The following is a 21,782-nucleotide window of genomic DNA, read 5'->3' as shown; positions in this document are numbered from 1 at the left end:
TTGTGAAGGGCCAGAGGAACCTAAAGTTCAGGGCACTTAGCAGCAACCATTAATGATGAATGGAAATACACAGATACCTGAGCATCAACTTAATTTCTATCTTATTGCTACAAAACCTTAATAAAAACACAGGAGCTTTTTGGCTCATCGCAGCTTCACAAATAGACCTCTTGGTGTTATTACTGGTGACCCGGCATACCAAAACACCCATGTACCACAGTCCTAAAACTCCGGTCCCCAAAGCTTTATGGAAGAACATACAAACTTACATCTAACGCCTCCTGCGTTTGCTCCTTCATCGGATTGTCTGGGTGCAAACGGGCATAAATGACGGTGTCCGCTCCCTTGCAGTACAGTTTTAGGTTCCCGTCCGGTTCTCGCACTGTAAGTAAACATATACATTGTTAGGAATCTAGATGCCACACGATGGCTCATTTCACAAAAACAGATTCATTGAAAATAAGTAAATAAAATTTGAATTAGCGCTAGCTTTATATTTCTATTTTAGAGTGATTTATGGTATCTCCGCTGTTTTCCATCAGAAAAGGTCACTGATGAGGGCACAGAGCAAAAACTCTTTCTTCTGTTGTGAGGTTACACACCTATTTGCGTCTCTGTGCCAAGATGGCAATGCCACTGGCGAAGGTGAAGAATTTAGCGCCCTCTGGTGGGAGAATTAGAATGTTCCATGTTGGAATTAGGCTGGCTGAAGACTCTTGTAGGATACGATTTTTTTTAAATTAACTTCAATTAGCAGAGAAAGACTTTTACACATGCTGTCATCACAGGGGCCCATTTACTAATTAACAGTAAAAGTGGGTTTCAGCATGCATGACAGGTAAACTGTGGTGCACAGGGGCTGGCTCTGCTGGTGGTCAGGGGGTCATCTGCCTGGGCTGGTTCCATAGTGGGCTACCTTGGTCTGGGTCACTGGGCCACATGCATTTTTTCCGTTTAAAGTAGGCTGCTGAGTCGAATCTTGCTCCCCGATTTGCCAGTCCCTGGTGGTGAGGAAATCCAAAGATCCTTCTACTGCAGTCCTCTCCCTATAGGATTCAATGACGTTAGCTATTGCAGATACGTTCGGAACTTGATAAAATTGCCCAGACCGCAATCCCCATTGAGTATTATGGGGACCGCGATTAATGTGGAAATTTGCCAACTGCAGGAGGCTTTTCTTAAATGAAGATTTTACTTAAAAATGTCTAAACCACGCGGGAAAAGCTGTTTCCGCATGGTTTAGGTCTTCATAAACAGGCCCATAATGAGCAGGTCCCAGTGCGTTAATGTACAATACGTGGCTCACCTAAAACAGACATGCGTTTTCTATCGCTGTTAAAGTCAAGAATAGCGAGACGTTCGTAAGTCACTTCGTTCCCGAGCTCACTAATGGTTATCGTACTCTGGGTTCTTGAAAGGAACACATAGCCAAAGTTCCTGGCGGCTGTTATCAGTGCGCCTTCATCTGGAGAGGCCGCTTCGTAGCGTATATCACCATCTAGAAGTAAGACAAATATGGACATGTTTAAGGGGAAACGGATGACCACAGAAAAAGGTGATCGGGATGACTGCCTGCAGTTACGTTTTCTGCCATTAGATGGCACTTTTTCTTTCACACAGTGCATTCAATAGAGGAAAAGCAATTTGTATTACAGTAGCTGTATTTAAAATAAAGTAATGTTTTATGTCTACAAAATGTTTCATATTTTAGAAATGCAGAACGAGTAAATTAAATTTTAATATACATACCCGTAGTTAAACAATAACAGAATAAAATTAATAAATAAAAAAGTAGCAATTACATATAAATCTACATGCATTGATTTATTTTAGCAAAACAGCACTATCATTTTTATTTATGTGGGATGAAGGCCTTGTAAGTGTAGATATACACAACTGACTCTATTATATGCGTTTCCAGTGGGAATATTTTATTTTTATTTATGCAGGATGATGGCGTTTTAAGCATAAATATCTACACAGTGGTGTGTTTTCTAAAAAAAACATATAGCCATCTTCCCGCTGGAAACATAATAGAAAACACTCCCAGGTGTACATATCTATGCTTAAGACACCATCGTCCCACGTTAATAAAAAAAATGTTTTTATACAATTTACAATAAAGAACATATGACTTGTGACAAAATGAGTTCGATAAAACCTTAACCAGCCTGTCCCTCGTTTCTCACAAAATGTGGAGCATCACAAGTACAGTTTATATAGCCCTGTGTTTGTTCCCCAACTCACCAGAGTACAACTGCAGTTGTCACAGACGTGACCTTAGTACCTGCAAGTATTGGCACTACTACACCAGGAGGCGCGGAGTCTAACACGCCGCTGGTGTTCACCAGGGACCCCCACAAGGAAGTTTGGACTTAGCGGCAACGACGTGCAGGTCGCGGCCCTCCCAGGTAGCTACTTGCGAGATATAGAGAAAGACGTAGTGAAACAGGCAGAGTCAGGAACCAACCGGGCAGATGAGGTACCGAATCAGAAGACAGAGAATGGTCAGCAGGCCGAGGTCAAACCAGAATATCAGGATGGAACAAATGGAGAATCCGAAAGCGAGGTCAGGAAGCCGGGTCAAAACACAGGAAACCAGATGTAACTATACAGGAACGCTGGAGACTAAGTAAACCAGTTGCTCAGAGCAGGCTTTAAATAGGAAGTGAAGCTTCCTCATTGGTGGGCAGGGAATCGGCGGTCAGCTGTTCTGACCGCCGACAGGAACTAGAGAGACGCGTCCCGTTGCTATGGCGACGGGTGCGCCTGCGCACCTCGTCGCCGGAAGAGGCGTCCCCGTTGCTTGGCAACGGGGCGCTCTGGAGACAGACGTCCGTCCCTGTTCGAGGAGGAGGCGCAGGGACGGCGTCTGACAGTACCCCTCTCCTTACAATTGGGGGAATCACTGGGTACAGAACGATGTTTCAGGAAGTCTGCCAGTAGTCTAGGGGCATGCAAATCTTCTTTAAAGACCCAAGATCTCTCCTCTAGGCCGAAGCCTTTCCAGTGTACTAGGTATTGGAACCGACCTCGAACTTTGCGTTCAGCAAGAATTTGGCTAATCTCATATTCATTGCCCATAGTAGTGGAAATGGCCTGAGGAACAGTGGAGGTATGAACAAATTTGTTTAGGACCAGCGGTTTGAAGAGGGAAATATGGAAGGTGTTATGAATCTTCATCTGTGGAGGGAGTTGAAGTCGAACCGTAACTGGATTAATTACTTGAGTTACTGGGAAAGGACCAATGAAACGAGGTGCAAGTTTCATGGAAGGAACCCGTAATTTTAGATTCCTGGTGGACAGCCACACTTTGTCCCCCACTTGGAGAGCTGGCACAACTCTTCTATGATGATCGGCAGAAGATTTATAATGCCGTCCGGATTTCAGGAGGTTCTCTTTGGTGGTAGCCCATAATTTAGCCATATCTTGAGTCATGGCATGGGCGGCAGGAACCGTGGAGGAGGTGGAAGAGAACGTGGGGAGGGTAGGATGAGTCCCATACACAGTGAAGAAGGGTGAAAACCCAGAAGAACAATGGACATGATTGTTGTGTGTGAACTCGGCCCAAGGTAGCAGAAGACTCCAATTAGATTGGTTAAGAGATGAGAAACAACGAAGGAACGCCTCCAGGTCTTGGTTTACTCGCTCCGTCTGGCCGTTCGTCTGGGGATGATATCCAGAGGAGAACTTGAGAGTAATACCTATATCTTTGCAGAAGGCTCTCCAGAAGCGAGACACGAACTGGACACCTCGGTCAGAGATTATTTCCAGAGGACACCCGTGGAGACGAAAGATTTCTTTGATGAAGACTTGTGCCAATTTGGATGCAGATGGAAGGCCTTTTAGAGGAACGAAATGAGCCATTTTAGAGAACCGGTCTACTGTGACCCAAATGGTGTCAAAGCCGCTGCTGGGTGGCAAATCAGTAATAAAATCCATCGAGATGCTGGACCATGGGCGATCAGGAATCGGAAGAGGTTGTAACAATCCAGCGGGGGATTGTCTAGGCACTTTGTTCTGGGCACAAATAGAGCATGAGGCTACAAACTCTTGGACATCCGTACGGGCAGTTGGCCACCAGTAATGTCGTGATAACAGCAAGAGAGTCTTCTCAGTACCAGCATGACCGGCAAATCTAGAGGCATGAGCCCAACGTAACGCCTTTAAGCGTAGATGTGGTACTAGGAAAGAACAACCCACAGGAGGAGTACGGGTGATGGCTACAATACAGGAGGGTTCAAACACTGGTGGGGGTACAGTAGTGGGTGAAGAATCGGAGACATCGAAAGAGCGAGAGAGGGCATCAGCTTTGGAATTGAGATAACCAGCACGATAAGTAAGAATGAGATTAAAGCGGGCGAAGAATGAGGACCATCTGGCTTGCCGGGGGTTGAGACACCGAGCATCCCGGAGATAGATGAGGTTCTTGTGGTCGGTGAATACCGTAACAGGATGACGTGCCCCTTCTAGAAGATGGCGCCATTCTTCGAGCGCAGACTTCACCGCCAATAACTCTTTATCCCCTATACCGTAGTTAGATTCAGAGGAAGTGAATCTCCTCGAAAAGAACCCACATGGCAGTAGTCCCCCTGAAATGGATTCTTGTGAAAGAACTGCCCCGACTCCTACTGCAGATGCGTCCACTTCTACCAGGAATGGTTTATCTTGATCCGGTTGAACAAGCACAGAGGCGGAAGAAAAGGCTTTCTTGAGTGCTTCGAAGGCGTCGATGGCCTCCGTGGGCCAAACATGAGGATTAGCAGTTTTCTTAGTCAGAGCGGTAATTGGTGCGATGATAGAAGAAAACCGTGGAATGAACTGCCGGTAATAGTTGGCGAAGCCAATGAATCTCTGGGTAGCTTTCAGACCCATAGGTCTAGGCCATTTGAGGATGGCAGATAGCTTGACTGGATCCATCTGTAGACCGGAGCCTGACACGATGTAGCCCAGGAAGGGAATCTGTGGCTTCTCAAATACACATTTCTCCAGCTTACAATACAACTTATTGGCTCGTAGACGAGACAGGACCTCTCTTACATGAACACGATGGCTGGTCAAGTCTGAAGAAAAGATTAAGATGTCATCCAGATAAGCTACTACGGAGATGTAGAGAAGGTCTTGGAAAATCTCATTAATAAAAGATTGGAAAACAGCGGGGGCATTGCACAACCCGAAGGGCATGACTAGGTATTCGAAGTGGCCTTCTTTAGTGCAGAATGCAGTCTTCCACTCGTCTCCTGAGCGTATACGGATGAGGTTATACGCCCCCCGCAGGTCTAGCTTAGTAAAGACCTTGGATCCCGCGATTCTATCAAAGAGCTCAGAGATGAGAGGTAACGGGTATCTGTTCTTTATAGTGATGGCGTTCAATCGCCGGTAGTCAATACACGGCCGTAGGGAACCGTCTTTCTTCTTGACGAAGAAAAATCCCGCGCCCGCGGGAGAGGAAGATTTCCTGATAAAGCCACGTTGAAGATTCTCAGAAATATAGGTGGTCATAGCAGTATTCTCAGGGAGAGATAGGGGATAGATTCTGCCCTTAGGAAGAGGTTTATCAGGTAGTAATTCGATGGAGCAGTCCCAGGGCCGATGGGGGGGGCAGGACCTCGGCCGCAGCTTTGCAAAACACATCCTGATAAGCAATATATGGAAGTGGCAGTTCAACGTGTGGAGATATCAGAAGACAAGGAAGAGAGGTCTGGCTGGGTTTTAGACCAGACAAACAGGACTTAAAACATTGTGGGCCCCAAGAAGTAACCATCGCACGATTCCAATCAAATTGGGGTGAATGAAGCTTGAGCCAAGGTAATCCTAGAATGACGGTGTTGACAGAACGAGGAAGAACCAGGAACTCGATGACTTCAGAATGTAGCACCCCTACCGTCAGCCGAACTGGGGCGCAGGCGTGAGAAACAGACCCGTTGGAGATCCGATTCCCATCTACCGCGGTGAGGAATAACGGCTGAGGCAATTTGATAGTAGTTAATTGGAGTTGCGATGCCAGAGTGGCAGAGATGAAATTTCCGGCAGAGCCGGAATCCACAAAGGCTAAGGTCTCAAAGGGGCCGACAGAGGTATGCAAGGAGATGGGCATGAGGCAGTCGTTGCTAGCAATGGTGTAGGGAGTAATAACTCCAACTCCTAAATCGGCCTCCCTTCCACCGATTAGGAGGGGGCGTTTCCCGGTCTCTTGGTACAAGATGAGATGGTATGACCAGGATCTCCACAATCAAACATAGGTTTTGCTAGAAGCGACGTTGACGTTCCTCGGCGGACAGCCGGGAACGGCCGATTTGCATCGGTTCTTCAGGAAGGACCGGGTTTTGAAACATGGGAGCAAGGCGAGTAGAGGACCGTCTGGAAGTGGCACGTTCCTGAGTCCGCTCACGGAAACGTAGATCAATGCGATTGCATAAAGAAATCAGGGAATCCAAATCAGCGGGAAGCTCACGGGAAGTTAACTCATCCTTAATTCGGTCTGAGAGTCCTTGCCAAAAGGTTGCTACCAAAGCTTCATTATTCCAACTGAGCTCAGAGGACAGCGTGCGGAATTGTATAGCATACTGCCCGACGGTCAGGGATCCCTGGCGGAGGTTCAGGAGACTGGAGGCAGCCGAGGAGATGCGTCCGGGCTCATCAAAAACCTTGCGGAAGGTTTCAATGAAGGTGGTGATGTTGGACAGCATAGGGTCATCTCGCTCCCACAGGGGGGAGGCCCAAGCAAGGGCCTGTCCGGATAATAAGGACATAATAAATGCCACCTTAATGCGTTCAGAGGGAAAAGATGCAGGACTACACTCGAAGTGGATCAGACACTGATTAAGGAATCCTCTGCATCTTTTAGGCTCGCCATCAAACTTGTCCGGTGGAGAGAGTCTCAGGGCTGTAGAGGAAACCACTGCAGGAGAGGAGGAGGTGGCGGCGACTACCGCGGTAGTCACGGGAACATTTTGAGCAGAAGCCATGGAGACCTGGAGGGTCTCAAGACGAGTTGCGACTCCTTGGATACAGTGAAGTAACTGTGCCTGCTCTGCTTCTTGCTTCTCCACCCTATGAGCCAAGTGGAGTAGAAGGTCACGTGCAGAGGGTTCATTAGCTGAGTCGGTTGACATGGCCAGAGCAAACTGTCACAGACGTGACCTTAGTACCTGCAAGTATTGGCACTACTACACCAGGAGGCGCGGAGTCTAACACGCCGCTGGTGTTCACCAGGGACCCCCGCAAGGAAGTTTGGACTTAGCGGCAACGACGTGCAGGTCGCGGCCCTCCCAGGTAGCTACTTGCGAGATATAGAGAAAGACGTAGTGAAACAGGCAGAGTCAGGAACCAACCGGGCAGATGAGGTACCGAATCAGAAGACAGAGAATGGTCAGCAGGCCGAGGTCAAACCAGAATATCAGGATGGAACAAATGGAGAATCCGAAAGCGAGGTCAGGAAGCCGGGTCAAAACACAGGAAACCAGATGTAACTATACAGGAATGCTGGAGACTAAGTAAACCAGTTGCTCTGGCACCCTAATGGTGTCAGAGCAGGCTTTAAATAGGAAGTGAAGCTTCCTCATTGGTGGGCAGGGAATCTAGGAACTAGAGAGACGCGTCCCGTTGCTATGGCGACGGGCGCGCCTGCGCACCTCGTCGCCGGAAGAGGCGCTCTGGAGACAGACGTCCGTCCCTGCTCGAGGAGGAGGCGCAGGGACGGCGTCTGACAGCAGTGTATAATTACATGTGGCTAAGGGAACATTGTATATTGTTTATTGTATATTTTTGATATAGCAGTGAAGCTGTTATTCATTGTCCTTAAAGTGAAGCCAGGTGAGTTATGCGTAAGAATCAGGATGCAAGATACAGGTGGGGGAAGGCTAATTAGTATCCATTGTTTTCTACAGGACTAGTCCAGACATTTTGTCTGGAACCCAGCAGGGAAGCTTCTGTGGAAGTACGGCTCATCTCCACTTCTCCTCCAACTCCCTAGTCCAGCACTCACCAATGTTTAAGAAGAATAGACCCAGGGGTTTTCCCAGGGATGGGAAAACACTGTGGAAATTTGACCCTAGATATAAGGAGCGACTGCAGGGGGGGAGGTGGTGTTCATTCTCAGGATTGATAACTGGAAGCTGCAGGGTGGCTAGTTTGGAGTTGCCGTTATTTACCAGTGGACTACATATCTGCAGATCCATGGGTCTTCAATTCAGGACAGCCAGGTGACTGTAACTCCTTAAGCTAGTGGGGTAAGGGACTGATGATGTGGTAAACATGCCTGACATTTACTTACTGCATGTGTATAATATTATGCGAACCTTATAAGGTACTGGGTAGACTTCCCTGACATAGGAAGGCACCTGTGGGTGGCCAGCCAGAGTGAAGGGTGTAGATTTGGGCCAGATAAACCCGGTATCCTCACATGACTACAGTGTAATATTATACCCTAAGAAATGTTATATAAACAGATAAGGTTAGATATACTCCTTTATTATAATATGCCTGGAACAGACATACACAGACTCCTCGTGTATATTTAAATATATATGGGATAATGTACTTCATGCTGTAAATGATATGGATATTACTTACTTGCCAACTTTTTGAAGTTGGTGTCCAGGAGCTCTGGGGGAAACGTTGGGCTGGAGGGGGACTCGATGAATTGCGTCTTTTTGGCCCCGCACCCTGTTATGAAATGCTTAAATACACAGTATCATCCCGATCATCCCTTTCTGGGATTATCCTTTAAATTCATCCCATGCTTAAGCAGCTTGTATCTTGATATTTTATGTATAAATACCAAGATGCTCCATAGTACTTACCCTCTGTCTTATCCACCATCACAGTGTGGCACAGAGCGATTAACTTAAAAAACTGGCGAACATTTGGATCAATTCCAGACCGGACTTGTTCAATCAAGTTCTTGTCATTGTAGGTAAAGTTCGGGTCAGCCAAAGGGTTCCAGCTGAAGTTCACTTGCTGAAAATAAGAAATCAGACAACGAAAAGATAAACTCAACAACAATCGCACCCAAAAATATGTTTTAAAACATAAAATATCCTCATCCCTTGTCTGATAAGAGAGTGACCATTCTGTTTTTCATTTTATAGTCATTAACTCAGAAGCTTGATGAACAGGCCACAGGGGCAAATGCAGGATTTGTAGAGGGGGGTTTCCACGCCATGCCCCCAGTGGGCGTGACCAGCATGCATGGGGTTATGGCTATAATTTTAGACAGTGCTTGGCTGGACTCCAATTCTTCCTATCCCCATAATATACATGGGCAATGATGCATGCACTACTGTTAGGTGCACGCAGCTCTCCCATTTCAAGCAGAGCCGTGAGAAGCGGGGGCAGGGTCCAGCCACCTCAATTACACAGTGCCCCAGGCTTGGAGGGGGGTTTCCAGGCACTATGGGCCACATACATACAAATCATGTAGCAGTAAATGGGGTTATTGGACAAATGACCAAGACTGATTTTGGTCTGGCTGAAAAATCTGATTGGACAACAACCGCAATCGGTGTGCAAGTGTTTCATTAGTTGACAGCAGTAATTGGACCCCCATGTAATCCAGCTGTCCAGCGTGAAAACCAAACCACCTGATTCATACAATTTAGCCACCTGAGCTTGTGGTTGAGCTGGCGCAGATCTAGCTGTCGGGCAATTAGGCCACATGATTGGCTCTACCTATGTGTGTGTGGGCGGCGTCAATCAATAAATTACAGCCAGTAGGATAAGAGCAGTACAGCCGGTTAGCAGCACACAGTCCTGTCAGTTATTATAATCTATGTGGCCCTAATTTAGGGTTAGTCGTAAATCTCAGGCATTAAGTTCTGCTTTGTTCTAGTTCGCTTGGGTGCCTCCACTATGCCAGGCCTGGGCTGGTCACACTATACCAGGAAGTCCTGCAGCATGGCTCTCCAAGCAGCTGCTTAGCACATGTTTCAGTTCCAGTACCATTACATTAAAAAACAAAAACTACTTTATAGAAAATCTCATAAAAATATAATATATAAGTTAAATAATATCAACCACCACAAGAAAATAAAATGTATTTTCTGGAAGGTAGGGAAATAATCTGATCCATTTCAAATAGACCTGCGCTGGAAAAAAAATGTATTTATTCAATTATTTTTATCCACTTAACAATGTTCTGAGTTGTATTTAACAGGTCAGGCATCGCTGCTGTACAAATACCTCCTTGTTCAGAAGTAAGGGGGAAGACTTTACCAGCAATAATTAATATTGGCAGAGTTATTGCCGCTCGTATTCTCGTTCATATATAGGGTAAAGTGTAAAAAAAACCCTATTGCTAGAAAAACACACATTTTTCTGCTAATACATTCCCACTGTACTACAACACACAGTGAGCAGTTATGAAAGCAATCATAATTTTCTTATATTTCTGTAAAACTTTGATTATCATCTAATGTCTAGTAACTTCACATTTAAGTCAACAGCATACTGACCTCACTAAGTTGCTTTCCAGTCGGTTTCTTTTGATCACCTGGAAGAATCATTTCAGCATTTTATCTCTTATGCGACAGAGAAAAACTTATGCATTAAATAATACAATCATTGGTGGGTATAATACAGCGCCTTGACCCTGCTCAGACCCTGGAGTTTCGGCTCCTCCCGTACATGATTAACACACTGTGTGACCACACCTGTCTGCAGCTTAGAGAGCTCAGTATAGGCTGTGTGATCTGCAGGAAAGCTGAAGGGACTAGCTGGAGACAGACAGGAGAGCTGTCCCAGTAGACTGGACCACATATAGGCTTAGTGATGAGTGTATTATAATTCTTAGATATTATCTCAGTGCCCTGAGATCCAGAAAATTAACACCAAAAATATTATATTTGTGAGTAAACTTCAAATTATAATTATTATTGACTAGAAAAGAAACAACCTCCTGAGCTGAAAGTGAGTCCCCATGGCAAACAATAAACAGATTATTGTATAAAGGCCATACAGCACCAGATTCGCCCCGAATGGACCATTCCAAATGAACCCTTCCTCGAATAAGCCTATGTATAAATTGGCGAATATCGGGGCAAACCTAGTGCCGATGGCCGTCCCTAGCATTAGCAAGTGTCAAACAAACAATAATTGTGAGTCAACATAAATATAATAGAATCCAATATAAATTTGTGTAGCCCCTCCGAGACTCCAGTGTCCTGAGATAAAAAATAACGTACTGCATCCACCCCTTAAAATGGGGGATTGCTGCTTCATTTTGAGACTGTCGTCCCAGGACTTGGGTAATGAGTGAGCAGTTGATGATTTCATTTGACCAGAAAACTGTTTTATACTATGTGATGAATACACACCCTGTTATATACTCCGGTATATTAAAAAGTGATTGATTCATATAGGAGAACGCATATACCTTTGGTGATAAAGAGAGTGTTTGTTCTATGCAGGAGGATGCTACTACTCATGGATAGCTGAACTTAATCATCTTAGCTGGAGATAATATCCCGAGTTTCAGGCGATTGGGAAAAAAATCTGAATGTGGAAAGAACTTTCAAAACTGTTTATGTGGTTATACAAACTACGCAGCTATCTGAAGAGTGCAAAGTGGTACTTTTTTGTAAACATAATTTTAGGCACCCAAAATATATTTTGTATATGCATATGTTTAAGATGATGTTTTTTTTAAAAAAGTGGAATTTTATGACTTAATATATTAAATATTTTTTTGATTGAGAATATTTGTATTGGTTTCCTTTTTCTGCCCTATGTGTTTTACTAATACAATAGACTTTATAGAGCGCTTTATTAATTAGTTTATGTAGTTGACTAAGGAGAATACTGCCCTACAGAAATAGAGAGACTACAGTGACTGACTCTGGAGGGAATCAAGAACTAACCAATAAACTTTGTGTCCCTGTGTGCTGCCACTAAGGAAAGTGATAAGTGGCCCCACAGGTCAGAGAAAAGCCAATCAGTGAGGTAGTATCCAGAATGGGGGCTAGATGCTTGTTAATTTCAGACTCTCTATTAGAAAGCAACTTCATGTTCAAACTCGGAGTTTGCTGGGTGCACCAAACCACAAGACACTGACTATAAATATATATATATATATATATATATATATATATATATATATATATATATATATATATATATATATATATATATATATGGGCAATGATGGTTCTGACCTTTTAAACTCCACTGTCTATACTATTTGTCAGGTAACTTTGTTCTGTACATGAAAGTAGTATAAAGTGATAAAAAAGCAAAAGGCAAATATTTTAACAGAAAAGCTAAATATATGGGGGATCTCTTATATAGCGGGAGAGATATGTTTCTATATTTTCTATCTAGTGTACAAATTCCCTCAGTTTACAATAGACAGTGGGTTACCAAAGGGCGGTTTCCACGGCGTGATGTTAGGGCTCATTCACACCCACATACAAAAAGTGGTTTTTTGCCTATATTTGGTGTTAGAAATACAAGTACAGTAGGTGTGATTGGCTAACACTCATACTTAAAACGCATTGCACATTCTTTCAATCCGAAATAGCAAGTGCCCAAATCCTACGTTTACTAGGTCATGTGAATGTAACATTACTTTGCATAATCAGATGCCCATTAACTATGACATGAGAATGTTCACCTGTTATAACAACTGTGCCTGGTTATGTCCATGTACAAGGGCTCATTAGTATTGGTTTATCAATTTTGATCCCAATAACAGTAAAAATTATCCTTCGTCCAAAACCAGCAATAGAAAAAAACCACAAGTTGAAAAACTCATAGATATTTTAAATGAATGATGAATAAAATCAGTAACTGTACCAAATACATTTAGAAAACAAATCGTCAGTCCATCTTATGTGCATTTTTATAATAAACCTAAAAGACAATTGCTGTCAGCGTTTATTCTTAACACTGGATATCTGTGTGTATCTAGCAAAATGAAAACATGAGGTATTGGTTCATATTTTGATCAAAACATTTAAGCCTGCACCCAGAGTCAATTGTACCTCATTGTATATTAAAACTTCCTGCAGCTCAGAGTGGTGTTCAACTAACAGACCTATGTGCACCTATGTGTGTTTTTTCTTGGCTCATAATACAACAAAGGTCTCATAATCATTTAATAACCACTCTGGGCCACTTTTGAGCTTAAATTTTCTTTATCACGCACAATAAGCCCAAATCTATTAATATACACAGCACAACAAATTCCCAAAGTTCATTTGAACATACGAGCCCTTCAACCCAAACTCACATTACCTCTCGTCGAGAGCATATGTGCACAACTAAAGACAGATTATTAGGCACCAAATTGTGGTCCAAATCATCCCTATATGTCTGATGTTTTGTAAAGGAATGATAATATCTACTTACCATAGGTCTTCCCAGTGATAGTACACTTCTTAAACGTCATTATATTCTGTGTCAATGTTCCGGTCTTGTCGGTGAATATATATTCGATTTGTCCCAGCTGCTCGTTCAGTGATGTTGTTCTGGCTTTGGCCGCTGTGTCTTTCTTGGGATAATACATGTGTAAATCCCAGTCAATAAGGTAACTTTGTCCCAAACGAATCATTTCAACACTATGAATAACATATTAACGTTGTTAGTAGGACTCGCTGTCCCCCCACAATGTTTTTTTCCAAACATACCATATTTTCACATTTATTTTGCTGCACACAACACGAATAAGAAATAAAGATGAGGTTTGTGTCATTTTAAAGGCATAATCTTTATCGGCTAATTGAATAGATTTAAACTGCAAATGTAAAAGACTACTTAAGACTCTTTGTCAGTTAGCTAATAAAGAGGGCCAAAAAGCTTTGATAATGGTTTACAGAAATAATGACACCACAAATAAAGTTTTTCCTATAATAATATAGTACATAAATATATATATATTACCTTACGTAGAGAGATATTGGCACCATAGTGTTCAGAACAATTATATAACCCCAAAAGCCAAGGAAGCCTCGATAGTTTGGTGTATAATCCTTCCCATCGTAAAGATACCAAGATGTATTAGCGCTGTTTGTATTGCTTTCCCAAAAAGTCTGTCCGATGGCAAGACCGGTTGCGGATAGAATCAGCAGGAGAAAGATCTGGAGGGCAACAAGTAAACATTTGGAATTTGTGGTGTTTCTCTAACAGATAAAAATCATTTGATCCAATAATTAGATTGACATTTGAACGCGTTCTCTATTATAGACAGCTATTTACCAGATACACCATGTTGTTCATGAGATAATCAATTGTTGTTCTTTTCAATGTAGTTTTTCCACTGTTTCTCATAATTTTAGTGTCAGCACCTAGGAAAGACAATGACATGGAAATTTGGAGCTTTGTAGATACAGGATAAGTATCTATTCCTCATAATGTTCTAGTAATAAGGCTGGGGCGGAGTTATGTCTACTAACTGATTAGTTTGGTCTGGTGACAGCATCGCCCCCAGCAACCAATCAGATTCTAGCTATTGTACTAGATAAATGAGAGCTAGAATCTGACTGGATGGTATGTGCAACACCTCCACCTTTTCTTTTTCAAAGGTTTGATAAATCTGGGTTGTAGGAACCGGGGGGGGGGGGGGGGGGGGGACAGTAGAGTGGGTGTTTGCCCCACCATGATTTCTATATTTCTATTGGGTGGCCAAAGACCGTGCCCCCCCCCCCCCCCCCCATGAACTTCAACACAAAAGCCTTCATGCTACTTTCTGAAGTCATGGTATCGATTCCAAACTTTTTTTACATGATAGATTGTCTTATTAGAACTACCAAATGTTCTTTTATATAGATTGCTTTAGTATAGATTTAATACAGATTGTTTGATTTGTTTATTTAAAAAACTCCAAGTGTTCCATTCATAAACATTTAATAAATAACCTGTATTGATGATGAACAACTATTCACTTTACTTTTACTCTGAAGTTCGTGCGGTGCGTCCAGTAACAAACATGAGATATAGCAATTTAAATTTATAGCACAGACCATAACCAGTGAGGTAGTAACTATACATTTAAAAATACTCCCAATCAAATGAGATTAGGCTGTCAATGAAATCTGAATAAAAATTGTAAATTTTAAGCTGAACAATTGAATTTATCTTTCTAACAACTATTGTACTGAGTGGTAATTATTATTATTATTATTATTATTATTATTATTATTATTAATAATAATAATAATAATAATAATAATAATCATAATATGTATTAACATATAAATACAATTTTGGCCAACCCCTGAAACCCTGACAAATATTAACATAGGATTTGGAGTCCTTTTATATCTACAGTTTTTGTTACAGCTGTCGTAAAATGAGATATCAAACATGAGAAAAGGAGCTCCAAGCCCTATAGTAGTAATTGGCCTTTTGTCCCCCCATGAAAATTTTCATTCCTATGCCCCTGCCCGTAGGGTAAAATAGGGTTGAATGCAGAGGCCGATTTCATGCCGCTTGTATGGCCAAAAGTTTTGAGAATGACACAAATATTATTATTCACAAAGTCTGCCGACTCAGTTTTTATGATGGCAATTTGCATATACTCCAGAATGTCATGAAGAGTGATCAGATGAATTGCACTTAATTTCAAAGTCCCTCTTTGCCATGACAATGAACTTTTTCCCCCAAATAACATTTCCACTTCATTTCAGCCCTGCCACAAAATGACCAGCTGACATCAGATAAATGATTCTCTCATTAACACTGGTGAGAGTGTTGACAAGGACAAGGCTGGAGATCACTCTGTCATGCTGATTGAGTTAGAATAACAGACTGGAAGGTTTAAAAGGAGGGCGGTGCTTGAAACCATTGTTCTTCCTCTGTTAACCACAGTTATCTGCAAGAAAACACATGCAGTCATCATTGCTTTGCTCAAAAAGGGCTTCACAGGCAAGGATATTGCTGCTAGTAAAATTGCACCTACATCAACCATTTATTGGATCATTAAGAACTTCAAGGAGAGAGGTTCAATAGTTGTGAAAAAGGCTTCAGGGCGCCCAAGAACGTCCAGCAAGCGCCAGGACCATCTCCTAAAGTTGATTCAGCTGCAGAATCGGGGCACCACCAGTGCAGAGCTTGCTCAGGAATGGCAGCAGACAGGTGTGGGTGCATCTGCACGCACAGTGAGGCGAAGACTTTTGGAAGATTTCCTGGTGTCAAGAAGGTCAGTAAAGAAGCCACTTCTCTCCAGGAAAAACATCAGGGACAGACTGATATTCTGCAAAAGGTACAGGGATTGGACTGTTGAGGACTGGGGTAAGGTAATTTTCTCTGATGAATCCCCTTTCAGATTGTTTGGGGCATCTGGAAAAACGCTTGGCCGGTGAAGGAAAGGTGAGCACTTCCATCAGTCCTGTGTCATGCCAACAGTAAAGCATTCTGAGACCATTCATGTGTGGGGTTGATTCTCAGCCAAGGGAGTGAGCTCACTCGCAAATTTGCCTAATAACACAGCCATGAATAAAGAATGGTACCAAAACATCCTCCAAGAGCAACTTCTCCCAACCATCCAAGAACAGTTTGGTGACGAACAATGCCTTTTCTAGCATGATGGATTACCTTGCCATAAGGCAAAATATATAACTATGTGGTTTGGGGATCAAAACATAGAAATTTTGGGTTCATGGCCAGGAAACTCCCCAGGCCTTAATCCTATTGAGAACTTGTGGTCAATCCTCAAGAGGCGGGTGGACAAACAAAAACCCACAAATTCTGACAAACTCCAAGCATTGATTAGGCAAGAATGGGCGGCCATCAGTCAGTATGTGGCCCGGAAGTTGATTGACAGCATGCCAGGGCGAATTGCAGAGGTCTTTAAAAAGAAGGGTCAACACTGCAAATATTGACTCTTTGCATAAACTTACTGTAATTGTCAATAAAAGCCTTTGACACTTATGAAATGCTTCTAAGTTTACTTCAGTATACCATAGCAACATCTGACAAAAAGGTCTAAAAACACTGAAGCAGCAAATTTTATGAAAACCAATCCTTGTGTCATTCTCAAAACTTTTGCCCATGACTGTACTCTTACCCTATGGGACAAAGCGACCACCCCTGTCCCTATTATGGAAACACATACTATTCCCACCAGGATATCTCGATAGAATAGCTGACCATTGGAGAAGTACAAACTTTGATAGATTCTTACACAATGAATAGAATTTGCTAAGACCTCTTACCATGACATCCACAAAAAAATGTCACTTCCCTCTCTCCCATCACCTTCAGTATCTACAAATGTGCAGATTCATTCAATCTCAAACACGCTCACATTCCCTTTGAAAGACAATGCATCTAATCTGTTGGCTGTAATTTCCATTATATAACATTCAATTTGGACACCTAATCTACGGGAATCCCACGAAGGAGGCTTGGAAGAGAGATCCTAGGATCAGCAATACTCTGGCACATTTCCTACATATAATACATTACCGGTTTACTCAACATTACACTGCCTGTGTTCTATAGGACTTGGGATGCTCGGTTCAGCTTCCACAACTGCTGAATTCTGGGAAAATCCTAACTCTAGTACACTAAATATGGGCTTTTTTGCCCCCCTATTTTCTTACTTCCCGCCTACCCCTCCTGGACCTCTTATTTTCCTTTCCCCTCTCTAGAATACCCTGCATTATTGATTATATATCTGTACTTCCACTTCTACAGATGTTTTGGGGTTCCTATGCCTTAGTCGTTGATGTGACATATGGATGCAGTTCATACAGTATCCTGCTCCTGCTTTGTATTGTTAACCGCTTCTTTGCACTTTGCAGTTTGAAGTGACATTTCCTTTTGCGATAATGTGACACCCTTGTGTAATGACGTAGCCTTCATCCTTGAATGTCATATCTTGTACCTTGTGTCATGTATTGTACTAAAAAGTATGAATGATTATGATTATGTTTCACAGTGTATTGCCCTTACAGCTGCGCTGCGACGCAGTACACTTGAATGTAATGTATTGTATATCTTTTGTACCTTTATACAAAATAGAAATACCTTTTCAATCAAAAAATACCGATGGAGATAATGGGGCCCGCAGCATGAATAACTAGTGAGCTATGGGCCCCCAATTCCCTCCTCCCCTCTTCCCTGCACCATGGCTCGCGAGTTCTACCTCTGTTGGAACTCACGTGAAAACTGATTCTTCTGCTTTAACGTTTCACTGTGTCTTCTTACGTACATTTACATTATCTCTTTTTCTAATCAAAACCAAAATGCTTCATTTTGTTACCTGCGTAAAGGACCATCCCGTGGCAGTAGAGCGTATTGCGGATTGTGCAGCCACGGAGCAAGATTTTATCATTGTCCACCCCGGAGCTTGATCCTCTCCAGAATAATGTGCCCACAAACTTATCCAAACGATTATTAGGTTCCTCGCATTCAATCAGTCCTGGAAAAAAACAAAATATAAGAGTTTTAACTCCGTAAAAAGAAATGGCAGCCTGTATGTAATTTACATATTAAACACACAAAATGTAATGCTATAATGAATGATTATGTGAAATATGTTATTTATGATAAAAGAGGAAGTCATCTAGAACAGCACAAATATAGTAATAAATAAATTTCCACCAGAGTGCATAGGTTTGTGGAGGAGCATGGCGGAGGATTTGAGTGTAGAGAAGGCGTTCCTGGCGGGGTGCAGGGTAGGAGCCTGTGTGTGGAACAGTGCAGAAACAAGGTTTCATTTTGTGGAGCGACATTATTGTAGTGTGGGAAGGAGTGGGGACATTTTTAGGTGCATCTTTTGCTGGCCATGAAAATTCCACCTCTGCAAAAGGACATGAATTATGTATCAGCTCAAAGCTGGCAGAGATTAAGAGGTAAATTTATCAAACCTTCTAAAAAGGAACACTGGATGTGTGGTCCATAGCAACCAATGCTAGCTATCATTTTCTAGAATGTACTAGATAAATAATAGGTAGAATCTGATTGGTTGCTATGGGCAACACCTCCACTTTTCCTTTTCAGGTGGTTTGATAAATCTATCCCCATGTCTCGTCCTATTCTCAGTCCTAGCAAGCACAAAGTCTCGGCAATAACAGTCCACAGAAGATAGTCCAAGTGAGCCAGAGGTTCTGGTCTGTAGGTAGGTCCGTGTAACTTGAGGATCCCAGCCGCTCGGCCAACTCTGCCCAGCTTGGCGGGACCCTGGGTATTAGTCTCCCTACCGATGTAGGCTCATTAATTCCTCAGAATCTGTGAATGTCTTCCAATGGAGTGGTGACATAAGAAACTCCTGCTATATCAATACTTTCTGGCCCTGAGAGAATACGGTTACTCTCAATCAGTCCAAGTCCTTGCTCTTCCAAGATTCTCCAACCCCTCTCTCTCCCCAGGCATCCCTTTTTGTCCATTCTCACAAGATACCCAATCCTGGCCCCCTCCCTGGGTCAACCCCCCACTCATTATCCCCTTGTGTTTGGTGTGTGAAGAGTTTGGGAGGTAATAAGAGTGGAGGTATAGCATGACATCAGTGGTCTTCCACCTGCTGTGATTGGTGCCATTCAGACTGAGTTGAAGAGTTGCTGGAACAATAGTTAGCAAACATACAGAGTCCACCTCCTGATTTTAGATAGAGTCCTGACCCTCCTGTTTTTAACCCCTTCCACTCTTTTTTGATGTCAGAGGTTACACAGCTGTTTCACATTTCCTGTGAGCTGCCTCCCCCCTCTCTCTCCGGACACCACAGCAATAGCAGATCTGGCCACCGGGCAGAGTGGGCCATGTTTGTTCATTTGGCCCACAGATGACAGACCGGGCTGGCACGATAATCTCAATGTAAGGCCTGGGTCTGTCACACTTATTATTCCTCCTTTTGTTTTTCTCCTTTAACTTATATACCTAAAAGAGTTTTGCCCCCCTTACCTACTGACTGGGCCATTGTCTCTTCAGCCTGTGCCGTTGCACAACTAATTACCTTCTTAGCCTCATTCTGTCTAACAAAAGTTACCTCTTTGTCTTCATTATTCTGAGTCACTAGTCTCTTTCAGGAAAGGAAAACAATCTCACCATCAAATTCTGAGAGCTCCTGTTCTTCTTTCAGATACTTGTCAGTTATTTCAAGGGACATTTTGAACTTCAAGTTTGTTTCACTGAAACAAAATAATACAATAAACATCAGTGTTAACATAAAATGCTCATGACGTTAGAAAGAATTTAGCACCTATGTAAAATGCAGGACAGAACTGGTAAAGTGCTGGAACATAGATATAGTCACAGATGCCGATAAAAGGTCTCTAGCAGACGTCTTGTCTGTCTTCTTACTACAGAGGGAAAGGGCTCCCATGTCGAGACAGAGGTGGAGATGGGAGGGCTCTGCTGCCTTCCAAAACATGGGGAAATGCTAAGTCCAGAGATATTGGCAAAAACGTTTCCTGCATATTATTATCATTATTATTATTATTATTATCTTCATAGATTTGTAAGGTGCCACAGCTCTCCGCAGTGCCGGACAGTGGGGAAAACAGGACATACATAAAACAGGGACACTTAAGGTAGACAATATAAATGCAGACATGAAAACAAAGGCCCTGCTCATGAGAGAGCTTACATTCTATTTGGAAGAGGGCGCAGCTGAAACAAGAAGAGCGAGTGTGGCTCAGAGTGTAGCTTGGGACATGTGAGGGTGTATTAGTGTGAGTAGTATCACCGGGGATAAGATAATCTCCAATAAAGAGATGGGTTTGCAGATGCCGTCTAAAGATTTGAAGGCTGTGGGAGAGTCTGATTAGGCATGGTAAGGAATTCCACAAGTGGGGAGCAGCACAGGAGAAGTCTTGTAGGCATGAGTGAGACGTGGTTATCAGAGCCGAGACAAGGCGCACGTCAGAGGTAGATCTAAGAGGGCAGGAGGTAGAGTAATTTGAGGTGACATTTGAGATGTATGCAGGGGTGGTGTTACTGAGGGCTTTGTAAGGAAGGTGAGTAGTAATAAATGAGCACCTAAATGCCAGAAAGGGGACCTCTTAAATGTGGTCACCTGGAATCATTCCAATTCCTGAACTGTGCCAGATATTTAACAATGGAATAGTTTTACAATGTACTAGTAAAGAATTGAAAAATTCATAATACTAAACAGGGACAGGAAAGTCTGGTTTCATAGACAAGCGTTGTGGACATGACTCCAACACATAAACACAAGACAAACTCTCCCACCCTAACTTATCCCTGCCTTATACACTGCTCCTGATGAACATGGTAAAGAGGAGAAGAGATTAGTTTAGAGGCAGATCAGATGGATATAAAGGGAAAAGTAAAGTTAGACCAGAGAGGTGGAGGCGATACTGCTATGGTGACGGGAGGTGACCACCAAGTGCTTTTTGAGATGTATTGAACAAAGATTTAGCTAGTGCAGGTCACACACTAGAGATATGGAAAATACAGGCTGTGAAAGTCGTATCTGCCTTTAGACTACAAACGGAGAGGAAGAGTCAAATGAATGTAACAATAGATGTAAAAGTAATGTAGGTGGCACAAATTATGATAGAGTGAAAGAACCTCAAATAGCAATGTGTATCTATGGATAGATGATTAGACAAGAAGTAGGAATGGGAACGATACTATAATAATAAAAGCTCAAGCTTGCGTACATTTACCTAACTGAAAACTTTCTCTTCTGTCAGCTCTGCTCCGAAGAGCAGAGCTGGGGCAGCGCATGTGGTGAGGGATCATGTGATCCCTCCCTGTCACATGACTCACCTTCTTGCCATCCAGGATGTTAGTGCGCATGCGCACTAGCAAAAAAAGGAGAAGTTCAGCTCAGCTTTCTTCGGAGTAGAAGAGGACGAGAAGAGACTGCGATGAAGAGG

The 21,782-nt window shown here is 42.9% G+C and overlaps 1 protein-coding gene across 1 annotated transcript in view; it reads right to left on the bottom strand.

The window, feature by feature from the left end:
• LOC142100955 (phospholipid-transporting ATPase IC-like) overlaps positions 1 to 21,782 on the bottom strand; it is a 70,098-nt gene that overhangs the window by 26,034 nt on the left and 22,282 nt on the right. Inside the window, exons 9-17 of the mRNA XM_075184894.1 lie at positions 19,984 to 20,066; positions 18,203 to 18,361; positions 14,194 to 14,282; positions 13,879 to 14,075; positions 13,348 to 13,556; positions 10,455 to 10,492; positions 8,805 to 8,961; positions 1,307 to 1,498; positions 270 to 382 (exon numbers count right to left, since the gene is read on the bottom strand). Coding sequence (XP_075040995.1) covers positions 270 to 382; positions 1,307 to 1,498; positions 8,805 to 8,961; positions 10,455 to 10,492; positions 13,348 to 13,556; positions 13,879 to 14,075; positions 14,194 to 14,282; positions 18,203 to 18,361; positions 19,984 to 20,066 — 1,237 coding nt within the window. The remainder of the gene's footprint in view (positions 1 to 269; positions 383 to 1,306; positions 1,499 to 8,804; positions 8,962 to 10,454; positions 10,493 to 13,347; positions 13,557 to 13,878; positions 14,076 to 14,193; positions 14,283 to 18,202; positions 18,362 to 19,983; positions 20,067 to 21,782) is intronic.

Source organism: Mixophyes fleayi, chromosome 1, assembly GCF_038048845.1.
Source record: "Mixophyes fleayi isolate aMixFle1 chromosome 1, aMixFle1.hap1, whole genome shotgun sequence".
Lineage (NCBI taxonomy): Eukaryota > Metazoa > Chordata > Amphibia > Anura > Limnodynastidae > Mixophyes > Mixophyes fleayi.
The sequence above is the reverse complement of the archived record's forward strand: the minus strand, read 5'-3'. Positions and strand labels throughout refer to the sequence as shown.